Here is a 16,173-nt window from a genome sequence, read left to right on the forward strand (position 1 = left end):
ACTACAGGTAAAGAAAGGGCAACGGATCAGAGTTCATCTTCCTCAATCAGAATAGAACTGGAAGAGACTTTGGGGGTCTTCTAGTCCAACCCCCCCTGCTCAAGCAGAAAACCCTATTGCATTCCAGACCCCTTTCAAACTCCTGGCCCCTTCTGGATTCCTTGCCTATGGCAGACCTGGCTGTAGCACCCACCACCACCAAACTTCCCGGTCCTCTCTTCCCAGTGGAGACCCCAAGAGACCTGAGAAAGAACCAGGAGCCCATCAGGAAACTGCTGAAAATGCTTTATTGACTGTGGAAGAAGAGAAAGACTGCAAGGCAGGATAATTTGCAGTGGGGGGGGGCGCATTTCACCCCAAATTAGATCCGTGGAGGAGAGGAGAGGTCAACGCTTGGAGAGGTCGCCACCTGAAATGAAATGACACAAAAAGCCCCTCTTTATTTACCTCTTGTGAATTAATGGCATTCCCCCCCTTGGAAAAGTCCAGGCAAGAGTCCGGCAAGGAGTTAACTGCAGTACAGACCTTATCAGTTCCCAGCCAAAAGGCTGCAAATTAAGTTCTGACAAGCAGTCTTTGATGCACGAACCACAATGAGCAAAATCTCCAGAAATACGAACTGTTGTCTCCTACGACAACCACTCCCCTTTCCTTCTATTTATTCCCCAGCCAGGGAGGGGCCGTTCAGCATCTATGTGTGCTTTGCTTCCCGAGTCAACTCCTTGTCCTCCATTGCTCACCTCTCCCAACTGCTATGCACATACACACATCTGGAATAGGCCCCAGCTATTCTTCCTCCTCACTATCTCCCCCTACAAAGGCAGCTGCCTCTCCGGTGGCTGGGAAATGTCAGACGGCCCTGGCTCTATCTCTGTGTCTGACGCATAGCATCCCTCGGAGCCTTCCCCGGATGCCAGAAATGGCCCAAGTTCCTCCCCAGTGTCCTCCTCATCAGAGTCTGCCGTCAGCTCTGCTGGTGGCTGGTGGGCCACAACAGGGACTCCCCAAGCTCCATTTTCGCTGACAGAGGGCGGCAGGAGGCCGTCAGACCAAATGGAGAATGATTACCTTGGCAGCTGCTACATTCGCACCCACGGATAACTGGCAGCACCACAGGCTCTGTCTCACCGCCTGGGCACTGCAGGTTCAGGATGCGCACCGGACTGACCGGATCCAGTTGGTAACTGCAACAGTCGCAGACGGTCTCCAGGTAGGGTTCCTGTAACGCCAAACCGGATAAGGGTTCCTCCGGGAACTGCAAATCCCGGGAAAGTCGAAGAACATACGAACTTCTTTCGGGACCCCGTCCCCATGAATTGTGGACAGGGTGAAGGGGTAGGCAGGGTTGTCTTACCTCCGGGATGACGTTGGTGTGGGAAGCACACTGCCCCTTGCAAAAGCTCACCTCCACGCGGGCCAGGAAGCAGAGCCCCTTGGTAATGTTGCGACGTTCAGTAAAGTGTTGGCAGTGTGGGTGAGGTTTGGCTGTCGGGGTAAAGAAAGGGTTACGAGCCTGGCAGAACCCAGGGGAGACTGGGCACCCAGGCGGGATGGCTTAGGAGGAAAGATGGGGGTCAGAATAAACTGGGGGACGGGTAGGGTCTGGGAAGCGATCCTGGATCGGACGTGCCGACTTTAGTGCTTCTGACCCTGCTGACACAAACAGCTGGTTTAGTCTTTCAGGTGCCCTACTGGCATTTCCATTGGAGAGCAAAAATAAGTGGCCTGAGGCAGGAAAGCAGCTATCTATCTATCTATCTATCTATCTATCTATCTATCTATCTATCTATCTATCTATCTATCATCTATCTATCATCTATCTATTTATCTATCATCTATCTATCTATCTTTCTTTCTTTCTTTCTTTCTCTTTCCTTCTTTCCTTCCTTCTTTCCTTCCTTTCTCTCTCTCCTTCTCATTCTTTTTCTTTCTCTCTTTTCTCCCTTTCTCCCTTTCTCTCTCTCTCTCATTTCTTTCTTTTCTTTCTATTTCTTTTCTTTCTATTTCTTTTCTTTCTATTTCTTTTCTTTCTATTTCTTTCTCATCCTTTCTTTCTTTTGTTATTTCTCTTTCCCTCTCTTTTCTTTCTCTCGCTTTCTTCTTTCTTCTTTCTATCTTTCTTTTTTCTATTTTTCTTCTTCCTTTCTTTTTCTTTCTTTCTTTCTCTCTCTTTCTTTTCTTTTCTTTCTTCCTGCCATCCTTCCTTCCCTCTCCTCTCCTCTCCTCTCCTCTTTTCCCTGCCTCCCCCTCCCTCCTCGCTCTGAATGATTTTTCCTTTTGCCTGTCTTGCTCTGTGTGTGTGTGTGTGTGTGTGTTTGTGGGTCAGGACCACACCATCTATCGCTTCGCTTGGCACAGCTTGGTGGGTTGTTGTTGCTGAATCCTGCTGTTTCCACGCACACGTTTCATGACCCAACTAGGCAACATCGTCAGTGCTAGGAGGGACTATAAAGAAAGAGACAGCAAATCCTTCTCTTCCTGCACTGATGATGTTACCTAGTTGAGTCACGAAATGTCTGCAAGAAAACCACCCAGCCCAGAGACCACCCAGGACCCCACAGTCCTCCTCCTCCTCCTTCTCCTCTCCCTCTTCCTACTGATGATGCTACTTAGCTGGGTCATGAGATGTCTATCGGTTTTACAGGTCACTTCTACGAGGGTGTGTCTGTGTGTGTGCCTTTCTGGATTCCTTCCTGCCCCCCAACTACAGGAAGCAAGCCATGAGGGAGGCTGAGGCCCCCCAACACCCCAGGCCTTTTCCCCTTGGATGCCCCACATGAGAGAAGATCTCCCAGCTCCTTCAGGGGCTTCTACCCCCAGATCTCAAGAGCACCACCCCCTCCTCCTCCATCACTGGGGCCGGATGTGCTTCTTCAGCTCCTTTCCTACCGCTGAGGCTGCCTGCTCCCCATAGTCACCCCACCGCTTCCCCTGACCCACATACCCACAGACTCCTTCCGGCAGATGGGGCAGCAAGAGCCCAGCTCCTGCACTTTGACTTCGCCCTGAGGACAGAAGAGAAAAGGGGCATTCTTTTTCCGCACTTGAGTGATGGCAGGACTCGAACCCAGAGCTGACTTTTGGAGCCGGGGCTCCTGATAGAATTTCACTTCTGGGCCCAGAAGCCGCAGGCTGGAAGGGGGCTGGGAAGGGGAGAGACCGTGACCCCCACCCCCAGGAGATCTTGGAGCGTTGTAGGGCCTGAACAGGATGAGGGGTCTCTGGGGAGGAAGCACCTCGAGGCAGACAAGGGGCAGGCAGCTAGTTTCGCACAGCGCCCGGCCGTTCACGCAGCGGCAGACTTCGCAGCCCTTGCGCCATTCTGCTCCAGCCTGGGGAAGAGGGGAGGGAGAGAGAGAAAAGGGGGCGGTGGGTGAAGCCTCCCCATGGAAGGGGGCTGTTTGTCAGGAGGTGATGGGGAGGCCGCCCTTCTGCAGCCTTGGAGGGATGAAAAGGGTTGAAGGAGGATCCTGGATGGATGGATGGATGGATGGATGGATGGATGGATGGATGGATGGATATAAATAGATGGAGAGATTGGGAGATAATAGATAGATATATGGAATTTAGATGAGAGAGAGGAGGGAGGGAGAGATTATATATATATATATGGAGGGAGAGAGAGAGGGAGAGAGAGAGATGATGGATAGCTATAGATATAGATGATAGAGAAATGCAGAGATATGGATGATAGACAGATAGATGAGAGAAAGATAGATAGAAATGGAAGGATGGAGAGAAAGGTGATAGAAAGATCAAAGACAGAAGAAGGAGAGATAGAGATAGATAGATGATAGATATCAGCACAAATACAACATAGATAGGTAGATAGATAGATAGATAGATAGATGATAGATAGATAGATGATAGATAGATAGATAGATAGATAGATAGATAGATAGATAGATAGATAGATAGATAGATGATAGAGAGAGGGAGAGAGAGAGAGAGAGAGAGATGAATGAGAGATGAGCGAGAGAGATGGATAGATGATAGACAGATATGGATGAATGAATGAATGGACAGATAAATAGACAGGGAGATATAGGATGATGGATAGACATATGCATGGATGGATTGAGAGAGAGAGACAGATATTGTAGATAGATGGATGGATAACCTAGCGCTAGATAGGATCATCATAATAAAAACACAGCTATATTGATTCTCTCTGGCCGGACTCTCTAAACCTCTCCCACCCTCCCATCTGCCTTTTTCTCACCAAGTGCACCTGGCCTCCCTCCTCACACTCGCAGCGGGCAGCCACCACGCAGTGCCCACTGCTGTTGCGGTAGTGCCCAGGCAGACACGTGCAGCCATCCCGTGCCGACCCCCAGCTGCAATTTCGGGGAAGCTCCTCGTAGATCTGACGGCAGCTGCGCTCACAGGCAGTCGACGGAACAGTGGGGTGCCGGTATTCGCCCTCTGGGCAGGCTGGCATGGCGGAAGAATCACGCAGAGAGGATCAGAGCGAGGGAAGACCCCTCTATGCCCCCCTCCCCCCTTTGGGTGGGATCCGGCCACTCACCACAATCCGGGAGAGTGCAAAGTGCCCGGCGCACCGATGGCCCCTGGCATTCGGCCCCGTTGTACATGCGCGGCTGGATCGGGTGGCGCCGGGATAGCTGGTTGCCGGAGCCACAGGTCACGGGGCAGGGGGACCACGGAGTCCACTCGGACCAGGCGCAGGGCACTGGAAAAGGGAGAGGCCAAGTTGAACAAGGTGGAGGCATAGGACAGGGGCACCCAGAGGGCATCCAAGCAGAGGAAGGTAGGAATCAATCAGTCAATCAGAAGAGAGTTGGAAGGGACCTCGGAGGTCATCTAGTCCCTCTCCCTACTCAAGCAGGGGACCCTTACAGAATTACAGAGCAAAGGAAGGGACCTGGGAGGTCATCTAGTCCAACCCCCTGCTCAAGCAGGAGACCTTTACAGAACCACAGAGTTGGAAGGGACCTTGGAGGTCATTTAGTTCAACCTCCTATTGATGAGAGGTGTGCTCTCTGCACATGCCCAGTGGCAACACAAAAAGCCCAGCATTCCAGACATGAAACCGTGGCCATACTGAAAACTCTGTTTTCACTCCGGCTGCCCCATAGAGACCTCCTCCTCCTTGCCTTTGAACTCTCTTACCATCACAGTTCTCCTGGGTGCAGGTGAAGACGCCCCTCTGGCAGACACTGCAGGGCCAAAGAAGAGAAGAACATGTCACCGCAGGGTTCTAGTCCTCATGAAGAAGTCACTCTTTCTTATCCCAGCCTCCCTCGCAGGATGTTGTAGAGGAGAATGTAGGCAGGCCTCAGCTTATACCAGTTGATATAGTGGCCATCCAATGGGACAATGGCATGGAACAGTGACTGTTTCTCACACTTACGACCGTTGCAGCATCAAAATTTTGACGCTTGGCTACGGATTCATGTTTACGACGGTTTGCTGCATCCCAGGGTGTATGTGATTCTCCTTTCATGACTATCCAATAAGCCGGATGGACTTCCCAACCACGTGACTCCCTTAAATCTATAGGGAATCCCTTAACCACAGTGGTGGGAAAAGCCGTGAAATGGGGCAGAATTCGTTGCACCGATGTTTCACGAAAACGTGGGGCCGATGGCAGAATGATAGGCTAGTGGGCATCAGGTTGGGGAAGTCCAGGGCCCTGTGCAAAGCTGGGGTCCCACTTGAGGGGGTGCCTCCATTCGCCACTTCCAGTTGGTCGCCCAACCAGGACCCGCTGCCCACTCACCAGGTGTTGCATTCATATTGGAAAGCACTGCCAGGCCCATGCTCCTGCATGCGCTCTTCCTCAGATAAGTTGGCAGCCCAGGGCGCAGCAGGCGCCTGGCTGATCATGCACCGGCACTCTTCCGGGGGGACACACAGCCCATCTTGCAGCACCTGTGGGATAGCAGGCTGGGGTTTCTCGGACTTCAACTCCCAGAATTCCCTGGTTGAGCAAGATTTCTCAACCGGCAGCCATTTGAAGAGGTCTGGACTTCAACTTACAGAGTTCTCTAGCTGACATTGGAGACTGGAGAATTCTGGGAGTTGAAGTTCAGATCTCTTAAAGCGTCTAAGGTGGAGAAACATAGCGGTAGACAGAGAGGGTTGAGGCCGTTTGGGTGGAGGAGGAAGACACTCACCTGGCCAGGTGGGCAAAAGCAGCCAGGCTGGCAATCTTCTTGCAGGCACTGAGCTTCTGGCCGCAGATCGGAGCAGGTGTATGGACAGGTGTTGGCACAATTATGGTAGACTTGGGTCCCAGGGCATTCTGGGAAGGAAGGGCAGAGGGTGGGTGAAGATCCCCCCGCCCCACAGTTGCTGGTAGTTGGGAAGACCCCCTAATCCTAATCCCCTACTTCTATCTTCACCCCAATCCTAAACTCCTACAGCCCAAACCCTCTAACCCTATTCCTAAATCCTTAACCTTACTCCTACCCTTACCTCCAATCCCCTAACCTCCTTAACCCCACTCCTACCTTCATCTGAACCCTAAATTCCTATGCTTCTAATGTCTCAACCCTAACGCTGAACCCGTACTACACCCCTAACCATATAACCCCCTAACTTTACTCCAACCCTGACCCTTAACCTGCTAATCCTAACTAGCCCACTAATCCCTACCCTTATCCTTCCTCTTACCCCTAAACCCCTAATCTTTATCCTATAATTTGGGGGTGGATAATTAATATTCCCAAGAGGGCCACCAGAGGGCACTGGTTGACCAAAGGAGAGCAAAACAACTGTGCAGAATCGGATCGGACTTGGCTTCTCCTCCTGCACTCTGCTAATTATCTATGTTCCAATTTGACCTCACTCCAAAGGGCCAGATGTAGGGGTGTAATATACTCAGGTCTGCTCTAACCCCTAATCCTTGCTGTCCTTGTCAACAACTGGTTCCTGGTCTGGACATCGCACCGAGCTACGTTTGCGTAGGGACTCACCTAGTGTGCAATTCTGCAAGTGGCATATGCGGCGCTGCAGGAGAGGGGAAGGGCAGGGCTCCCCCAGAGGAGAGAGCAGCTGGCGGTGCCTCTCGGAGACTCCTCCTCCACAGCTGGCGCTGCAGGGGCTCCAGGCAGTCCAGTCACTGAACACGCAGCCAGCTGTGGGGAGATGGGAGGAGAATGGTACTAAATTGAGAGCTACTTGAAGAAGAGGGAGGAAGAGAGGTAGAGAGGAAGGACAGACAGACAGAGAGGGGAGAAATTGAGAAGGAAGGGAGGAAGAACAGAGAGGAAGGAAGGAAGAAGGAGAGGAAGAAAGAAAAGGAAGGAGGGAAGGAAGAACTAAGGGGGAGGGAGGAAGGAAGGAAGGGTGGAGAGATAGACAGGGAAGGAGGAAATTGAGAAGGAAGGAAGAATGGAGAGGAAGGAAGGAAGGAAGGAAGGAAGGAAGGAAGGAAGGAAGGAAGGACTGAGAGGAAGGAGTAAGAGAGGGAGTAAGAAAGAAGGAAGGAAGGACAGAGGAAGGAAGGAGGGAAGGAAAAACTAAGAGGGAGGAAGGAAGGAAGGAAGGAAGGAAGGAAGGAAGGAAGGAAGGAAGGAAGGACAGACAGACAAGGAGGAAATTGAGAAGGAAGGAAGGACTGAGAGGAAGGAAGGGAAGAGAGGGAGCAAAAAAGAAAAGGAAGGAAGGACAGAGAAAGGAAGGAGGGAAGGAAGAACTAAGAGGGAGGAAGGAAGGACAAAGGAAGGAAATGAGAAAAGGAAGGAAGTCCTCACCTTATGACCACCGTGGAGCCCAAAATTTCCATTGCTAAGCGAGACAGACAGACAGGGAAGGAGGAAATTGAGAAGGAAGGAAGAACGGAGAGGAAGGAAGAGAGGGAGTAAGAAAGAAAAGGAAGGAAGGGAAGAGGAAGGAAATAAGAAAAGGAAGGAAGGAAGTCCTCGCCTTATGACCACTGTGGAGCCCAAAATTTCCATTGCTAAGCGAGACAGCTCTCCAACAAGTTTGGCCCCATTTTACCCAACCTCCCTTGCCACTATCTTTAAGTGAATCACTGCTGTTCTTAAGTTAGTCACACGGTCGTTAAGTGAATCTGGCTTTCCCCCTTGACTCTGCCAGTCGGAAGATCGCCAAGGGGGATCACCGGACCCTGGGAGCGCTGTGACCTTCTTATATCAGTTGGAATTTTTTAATCACACGATTGTGGTAGACCAGTCCTAAGTGTGAAACAGTGTCGTCAGTCCTTTTTTTCGGCACCGTTCAAACGGTCACTAAACAAATGGTCGTAAGTCTATGACTACCTCCCACCTTGAGAGTAGCAGCCAGGGGTCCCCACCAGAGCGGTGCCTGCACCCCATGTTCCCTCCCTATTAACACAGCTGCCCCCCTCCCCCCAATGTCTCACCTGGGCACGGCTGCGAGTTGCAGTGCGCGGTGACTTCCATGGACTCAGCTACGCAGGCTGCTCCGCGGAGGTTCTCGTGGCAGGACCGATGCCTCAGAGTGGTGCCCCCTCCACACGTGGCCGAGCAAGGGCTCCACGCCGACCACTCACCGTAAGACGGGCACTTCTCCTCCGGGCAAGAGAAGGAACCGTTCTGGCAGGTGCTGGAGGGACAAAGACCAGGCGCCAAAGACGCAGTGTGCCACGAAGGAGCCTTAATTCCTCCGAGCAGAAAACCTGGGCCGCTTTGTGTCACACAATTAAGCAGGGATTGTGTGCTTATGCTCCACGCTGGTTTTAGCACAGAAAAACTGGAGCTCCTGCCCTCCTTAACCGGGGTAGATTTCTCCACCCCCCACTCCCATTTTTCAGCACACCAAATTTGCCACTAGAGCAAAACAGAATGACAGAACAACAGAACAGCAGAACAACAGACCGACCGAATAGCAAAATAGCAGAATAACATAAAACAGAATAACAAAACAACAGAACAACAGAAGAGCAGAGCAACAGAACAGCAGAATGACAGAATAACAGAAAAAGAAAATACAGAATAACAGAACTACAAAATAGTAGAATAATTGAATAGCAGCAGCATTTAGGCTTATGTACCACTTCGTAGTGTTTTTATAGCCCTCTCTAAGCACTTTACAGAGTCAGCCTTCTGCCCCCTAAGAAAACTGGCTCCCCATTTGACCCACCTCAGAAGGAGGGAAGGCTGGGTCAGCCTTGAGCCGGTGAGATTTGAACCTCTGAACTGCAGCTAACAGTCAGCTGAAGTCGCTCAGAGTATTGCACTCTAACCACCGCGCCCCTTCGGTGCCACCCCAGAATAACAAAACAGTAGAATGACAGAAGAAGAAAAAACACACAACGAGAAAACAGAATAACAGAACTGCAGAATAACTAAATAAGAGAATAACAGAACAACAGAAGAGCAGAGCAACAGAACAGCAGAATAACAAAATAACAGAACGACAGAGTTTAGACATATCGTCAGAACAAAGCAGAATAAGAAATAATAAAACAGAATAACAAAACAACAGAACAACAAAACAACAGAACAACAGAAAAGCACAGCAACAGAGCAGAGGAATAAGAGAATAGTGTTGACTATTGGAGTCTTGACACTTGCAGGCAGCCATTACACTGGTGGATCTTAGAGGGGCGGAGGGGGGGGCCTGCAACAGCCTCTTTTATTCTCTTCCTCCCTCTCTGTAATCTCCCCAGACATTCGGCATCCAGGAGGGAATAAACCAAAACTGCCCTGTCGGTATTTAGGGGCACCGCAAAATCCTCCATCAGCTGAGCATTTTGCAGACACAGAACACTGTAGAACAGGGGTCGGAAGAGACCTTGGAGGTCATCTAGTCCAACCCCGCATCCTCTGCCCCCTCACTCACCAGTTGTGGCAATCCAGTTCTGCCGACTGGCCTGGGAGAACTTCCATGCTGCCATTCGCCGTGGGGAGACCGCAGCGGCAAGCCGGGATTGGCACGCAGGACCCATCCTGCAAAAGCTGCCCCTCAGGACACCGGCATCCTGTGGGGAGGGGGAGGAAAAGCTCAGGGATGGCCGGCCGGGTGGGGGAGGGGGCAGGAGAGGGCCAAATTACAGATTTAAAGTTATTCCTCGATTTATGGTGGGGATCTTGAGAGGGAGGGGGGGAGGAACATTACCTTCCCTGCATTGCCCCGGCAGACACTCGACATGCTCCCAGAAATCCAGGCAGGTGCGTGGGCAGTTGTTGGCACAATTCGGATCGTACATCTTGCCCCGGACCTCACAAGTCTCTCCTGCAGGTGGGGGGTGGGGGGTGGGGGTGGAGGAGGGAGAGAAGGAAGCCGGTTGTGGGGGGGAACAGTCATTTCCTGGAGTACCATCGGGGTTCATGCTTCAAACATCTGCCCCATTGCTGAATTCTTGGCATTCTGACCCGGTTATTCTCACCGGGATGAGTTACAGGTTTCCTCCTCCCTCCCTGCATTTAATCCTCTACAGCTGACTCCATTGCTGAGAAAGAACAACAAAGCCATACGGGTCTAGGCCCCTTCCTTCCTTCCTTCCTTCCTTCCTTCCTTCCTTCCTTCCTTCCTTCCTCCCTCCCTCCCTTCCTTCTCTGGTGTTCCTTTTCTTTCCTCCCCCCTTCCTTCTTCTTTCTTTTCTTCCTCTCTGTTCTTCCATCCTTTCCTTCCTCCCATTTTTCCTGCCTCCCTCCCTCCCTCCCTCTGATAGAGGCTGGCAGGAGTCAACCAGCCACTGTTTATTAGCTGGGGGTCTGACCAGGATAATCTCCGCAGTCTGGGGTTGTATTAGTTACATTTTTAATTTTTATTTTATTTATTGATTAGCGATTGGACTATATCAAATGCAGAGTTCCAGAAACAAATAATTTCTAAAATTTGATAAAAGCAATTTAAAATGGAATTGGATAAAATATGATTTAAAATGAAATTGAAAATACAATATTTTAAGATACAGATAAAGTATGATGAAATTATATTTCAATGTCACCCCTGCAATCTGCCCCAATCAGTCCCATGTATGCCAATCTCAACTGACCCATTTTGCTCAAGAACTGTGCGTGTGTGAAATGTTGTTTTCAGGGTCTGGCCGCCTGTAAGTTGTTTTGATATGGGGATCCCAATGGGTAATTCATCTGATATATATAGCCCAAGATACCTGTCTCTCACCCTCTTATACAGGCAACGATCAAATGGGATGTGAGCCAGGTTGGTGTATTAGCAGTTGGAAGGGAGACCACCAGGAAGAGCTACTGCTGTTTACTACTTTCTCTTCCTCCCACCTCTCTCTCTGTCTCTCTCTCTCTCTTAAATCTCTGTCTCTCTCTGTCTCTCTATCTATCCGTCTCTCTCTCTCTCTCTCTCTCTCTCTCTCTCTCTCTCTCTGTGTGTGTGTGTGTGTGTCTGTCTTTGTCTCTCTGTCTCTGTCACTGTGTCTCTCTCTGTCTTTGTCTCGCTTTACTCTCTGCCAGCTCTGCTTTGCTGCTTGCTTTCGGCTGCCATTGAAAAGGGGAGGGGGGGGAGATATATGGTATTTGGGAGGGGAAGCTTAAGCACAGGAGAGAATGAGGAAGGGAGTCATTTTCTCACCATCCACTGCGCATGCTGCAGATAGTGGAATTGCCGCCAAGGCCAACCGTCCGGCATACCATCCTGATGATGGGTTTTGAAAGTGCAGCCCACAGGACACCTGTGGGGTGTGGGGGTTGGACTGGGGGTTGGGATCACTAGGGGGGGGAGTTGGGTCACATATTGATATCTATGATTATGCGCGCTTTTGCCTCAGATCTTGCTTTGCTAGCTCCTTTCTACTCATAACCAGTAAAAGCACTCTTAATTCTGAAAAATGGAATTGAGTGGTTTCTTTCTTGGTTACTGATGGAGGCTGCCCTGACAGTCTCTCTTTACTCTCTGTCTCTGTCTCTCTCTTTCTGTCTCTCTCTCTCTGTCTCTCTCTCTTTCTGTCTGTCTGTCTCTCTTTACTGTCTCTCTGTCTCTCTCTCTCTCTGTCTCTCTGTCTCTGTCTCTCTTTACTCTCTCTCGGTCTCTATCTCTCTCTTTCTGTCTCTCTGGATGTATCTGTCTCTCTTTACTCTCTCTCTTTCTGTCTCTCTCTCTGTCTCTCTTTACTCTCTGTCTGTCTGTCTGTCTCTCTCTTTCTGTCTCTCTCTGTCTCTGTCTCTCTTTACTCTCTCTCTCTGTCTGTCTCTCTCTCTTTCTGTCTCTCTCTGTCTGTCTCTCTTTACTCTCTCTCTCTCTCTGTCTCTCTCTCTTTCTATCTCTCTCTCTGTCTCTCTTTACTCTCTCTCTGTCTGTCTCTCTATCTTTCTCTTTCTGTCTCTGTCTCTCTGTCTCTCTCTCTTTCTTTCTGCCTCTCTCTCTCTCTGTCTCTCTTTACTCTCTCTCTGTCTGTCTCTCTATCTTTCTCTTTCTGTCTCTGTCTCTCTGACTCTCTCTCTTTCTGTCTCTCTCTGTCTCTGTCTCTCTTTACTCTCTCTCTGTCTCTCTCTCTCTCTTTCTGCCTCTCTCTGTCTCTGTCTCTCTTTACTCTCTCTCTGTCTCTCTCTCTCTCTTTCTGCCTCTCTCTGTCTCTGTCTCTCTTTACTCTCTCTCTGTCTCTCTCTCTCTCTTTCTGTCTCTCTCTGTCTCTGTCTCTCTTTACTCTCTCTCTCTCTCTCTTTACTCTCTCTCTCTCTTTCTCTTTCTGTCTCTGCCTCTCTTTGTCTCTCTCTCTGTCTCTCTCTCTCTCTCTCTCTGGCAGCTCTAAACTGGGTAGGTAAATCAGCCATGGGGGACCCTTGCCTCATTACCTGGACAAGGGGCCATATTGCAAGTCTCCGACTGGTATCGTAGTCCCCTGCAGTGCAGTCCCGCATCAGAGTGCAGGGCGACCCGTTGGCGCAGGCGAAACCCCCCGCTGCAGGGTGCCCGGCAGGGGCTCCACACACCCCACTCGCTCCACATGCAGAAATCTGGAAGAGACCCATAAGGCAGAGCCGTAAGCGCCCGGGGCAATCCCATCCTCCCCACGGAGCCTGAGTCCCGGCTTACCTTGGCAGGCGACGGTCTCATCAATGCAAAGTCGCTGCTGCTCCAGCTCCATGCTGCAAACGCTGTCTGGACCCCCCCAAATTTGGCCGGTCTGCGGGTCAAGGCAGAATCGGTAGCGGTGCTGAATGGAGACCTGGGCTGGCAGGGAAGGCCAGGAGGACTCGGTCTGGGCCAACAGAGCAGGGGGGGCCCGGGGCCCGAGGGCCACCAGCGGCAAGCACTCAGAGCAGGCTGTCCATGGTGACCAGCTGCTCAATGGTAACAGCCCTGAGCAGGAAAAAAAGAGAAGGGAGGGGTATTTGAGCCCCGGAGAAAGGGTCCCCCAGCTCCCCCCCCCCTCTGCTTCCCATCCCGGAATAACTAAGGCTGAGGACCAGCAACATCTGTGGCAGTCTTACCCAGTTCACTGCCAGTGTCTACAAGACTGCTCTGCAGGGTTTTGATCAACAGCCACGGAAGTGTTCTCCCTGGCCAGGAGCAGCCTATCTGAAGCAGCCTTTTCCCAGCCATGCAGCAGGCACTTACCTTGGCAATCCTGGCTGCTGCATTGGAGCTCTCCTGCCTGGCACACACTGCAGAGAGGAAAACGGGGCAGGTGAAGGGAGGGGGGGTCCCTCAGCATAATGGAACCACAGAGTTGGAAGGGTCCATAGAGGTCCTCTAGTCCAACCCCCTGCTCAGGCAGGAAAGCCTATACCATCTGAGACAAAATCATTGGACAAACGCACCTGATATAGAGCGCCAGGCGTTGCACAGCACCTCGAAGCGGCATGGCTAATTCCCACTTAAGCCTGCTTCAACTGTGGGTTGGGCTAGAAGACCTCCAAGGTCCCTTCCAAAGTCAGGGTTCCAAATAGCATCCAAAATTAAATCAGAGTCCGAGGCAAAGTATTGCTCAAAGCTCCAATTGATGAAGAGAGCCGTGTTGGCACATCTGGGGAAATCCGAATCTGAAAGCTTTCTGGTTTTCCCCACCCAGCTGAAAGTTCAAGATCTTGCCCCCCACCACACCCACAAGCCCATCACATGGCCCAATCCCAGCATGGCCCATGCTGGCAGCTTCTATCCACCCAGTTCCAGTCATGTGCAGCAGTGCAGAGACAAAGGATGACCTTGGCTTTTTAGAAAGAATGTTGTTATGGCTACATAGCATCTCACTCCGTCCAATCCCTCCTCCCATTTGCCCACAATACAAAATACATATTAGAATAATCAAAAGTGTGGCAGGTCAAAGATTCAAAAGAAAAGAGGGCTGCTGGCCTGACATCCAATTCTGTGATTCTGTAATTCTGTAAGGTTCTCCTTCTTGAGCAGGGGGTTGGACTAGAAGACCTCCAAGGTCCCTTCCCACTCTGTCATTCTGTTAAGCTGCGGGATGGTAGCTTAAGAGACAGTGGCCGAATTGGGCCTAGCAGGACCCATTGAATTGTTTCCTCCTATCCCCCCCCCCCACAACCTAGTCAGCCAAATGTTCCTATAACACTTCCTATAGCGAGTCAAACACCCCCCCCCCCGGGTCAGCTCAACTGGCTTTCGAAGATAGATTGCCTCTAAACATGGAACTTGGCTACTCTGTGCAGGGCAGGGTAGATCCACCAAACCTTTTTTCCATGCCCTCTGATCAATGTTGAAACTCAATTCTTTTCTACTACCGGTTCTGTGGGCATGGCATGGTGGGCGTGGCTTGGTGGGCGTGGCAAGGGAAGGGTACTGCAAAATCTCCCCACTCTGGGACCAGCCAGATGTGGCATTTGCTGGTTCTCCGAACTCCTCAAAATTTTCCACTACCGGTTCTCCAGAACCCGTCAGAACCTGCTGGATTTCATCCTTGCCTCTGATCCCACATCTCCCATCATCCCCAGCCAAGGGAGCAGCTGACCTCCTCCGTCTGCCAGGCATTGCCTGCTACGGAAGTTTATTTATTTAGCAAAAGGCAGCACATTGTGTTAAGTTTGAGATGGAAGTGAACTCCATTGTTAACCCCAGAAGTTTGGTTTGGGGGTCCAGAAGGCAACCTTGGCATTTTTTTGGAGGGGGAGAGAATTGGCAGGGAGGGGTCTCTGGGGAGATGAAGCCCACCACCCAGCCTCACAGGTAGGAAAATTCTTGAGAAGTTTTCAAAGGTCAGAATAAATCAATCTTGGCCCATTTAAGTGGTGTGGACTTCAACTCCCAGAATTCCCCAGCCAGCTTAGCTAAGCTGACTGGGGAATTCTGGGAGTTGAAGTCCACCCTTCTTAAAGAGGCCAAGGTTAACAAGCACTTTTCGGGGCCGCCAGGCGTAGAATCACATCTTTGGCCCAATGCCGCTCTGCTTCTATTATTTGATGGAATAACTAGGAAGGATAGAAGTCAGCAATTGTTCCCGAAGCCTTCGGGACTAGAAACTTGTTTTTGTTATTTTACAAGGGAAATCTCAGATTCCTGGTGGCTGCTTCCTGGGAAGCAGAGGGTAATGGGAGAAGGATAAGGCATCCGGGGATCCTCCTTTCTCTGTGATTTTGAGATTTGTTATCTTCTTAATCCCCCTTTGAGGCGTGTTTCCCAAAGCAAAACCGCTGCTTCCCCCCCCCCAACAGAAAACCAAGGCTCACCATTTCTTGCAGCCAATCAGAACGGATTCTCCGGCCGCCATGAACACGGGCCCTCCTGCCTGGTGGGGGTGGAGGCAGGCGCACTGCACTGGGGGCACACATGAACCCCTCTGCTCCAACAGACCCTTCAGGGACACACATACAGAGAGGGGTTTTCCAGAGACAGCTCCTTCCAGAACCCCCAACCAATCCCTCCCTCTCTCCCTCCCCTCCCTCCCTCCCTTCCCTCTCTCTTCTTCCATCCTTTCCTTTCCTCTCATTTCCTTCTTTCCTTCCCTCTTTTCCTTCATTGTTTCCTTTCTTCCCCTCTGTCCTTCCTTCTGTTTTTCCTTCCTCTCTCTCCTTCCTTCTTTTCCCCTTCCTCTGTTTCCCCCTTCCTTGCTTCCTCTCTTCTTTCATCCTTTCCTCTCCTCTCTACTTTCTTTCCCCCTTTTCCTTCCTTCCTTCCTTCCTTCCTTCCTTCCTTCCTTCCTTCCTTCCTTCCTCTCTCTCTGTTCTTCCCTCCCTCCCTGTCTCTTCTTCCAATTTTTTTATTCCTTTCTTCTCCTTTCCTTCCTTCCTATCTTCTTTCCTTCCCTCCTTTTCCTTCCTTGTTTCCTTCCTTCCTCTCTGT

At 50.8% G+C, this 16,173-nt stretch overlaps 1 protein-coding gene across 1 annotated transcript in view; it reads right to left on the minus strand.

The window, feature by feature from the left end:
* Nucleotides 1–274: 274 nt before the first annotated feature.
* LOC309401625 (SCO-spondin-like) overlaps nucleotides 275–16,173 on the minus strand; it is a gene marked incomplete at its 5' end in the record, with an annotated part of 141,400 nt that continues 125,501 nt past the window's right edge. Inside the window, 18 exon segments of the mRNA XM_081970693.1 lie at nucleotides 275–409; nucleotides 1,069–1,219; nucleotides 1,355–1,492; nucleotides 2,949–3,005; nucleotides 3,237–3,332; nucleotides 4,223–4,434; nucleotides 4,529–4,693; nucleotides 5,134–5,180; nucleotides 5,744–5,895; nucleotides 6,141–6,268; nucleotides 6,942–7,103; nucleotides 8,354–8,556; nucleotides 9,796–9,934; nucleotides 10,072–10,188; nucleotides 12,726–12,887; nucleotides 12,967–13,233; nucleotides 13,492–13,538; nucleotides 15,561–15,685. Of these exon segments, the coding sequence (XP_081826819.1) occupies nucleotides 387–409; nucleotides 1,069–1,219; nucleotides 1,355–1,492; nucleotides 2,949–3,005; nucleotides 3,237–3,332; nucleotides 4,223–4,434; nucleotides 4,529–4,693; nucleotides 5,134–5,180; nucleotides 5,744–5,895; nucleotides 6,141–6,268; nucleotides 6,942–7,103; nucleotides 8,354–8,556; nucleotides 9,796–9,934; nucleotides 10,072–10,188; nucleotides 12,726–12,887; nucleotides 12,967–13,233; nucleotides 13,492–13,538; nucleotides 15,561–15,685 (2,391 nt within the window). The 3' untranslated portion in view covers nucleotides 275–386.

The sequence above is a fragment of the Natrix helvetica genome (assembly GCF_964273705.1).
Source record: "Natrix helvetica genome assembly, chromosome: Z".
NCBI lineage: Eukaryota > Metazoa > Chordata > Lepidosauria > Squamata > Natricidae > Natrix > Natrix helvetica.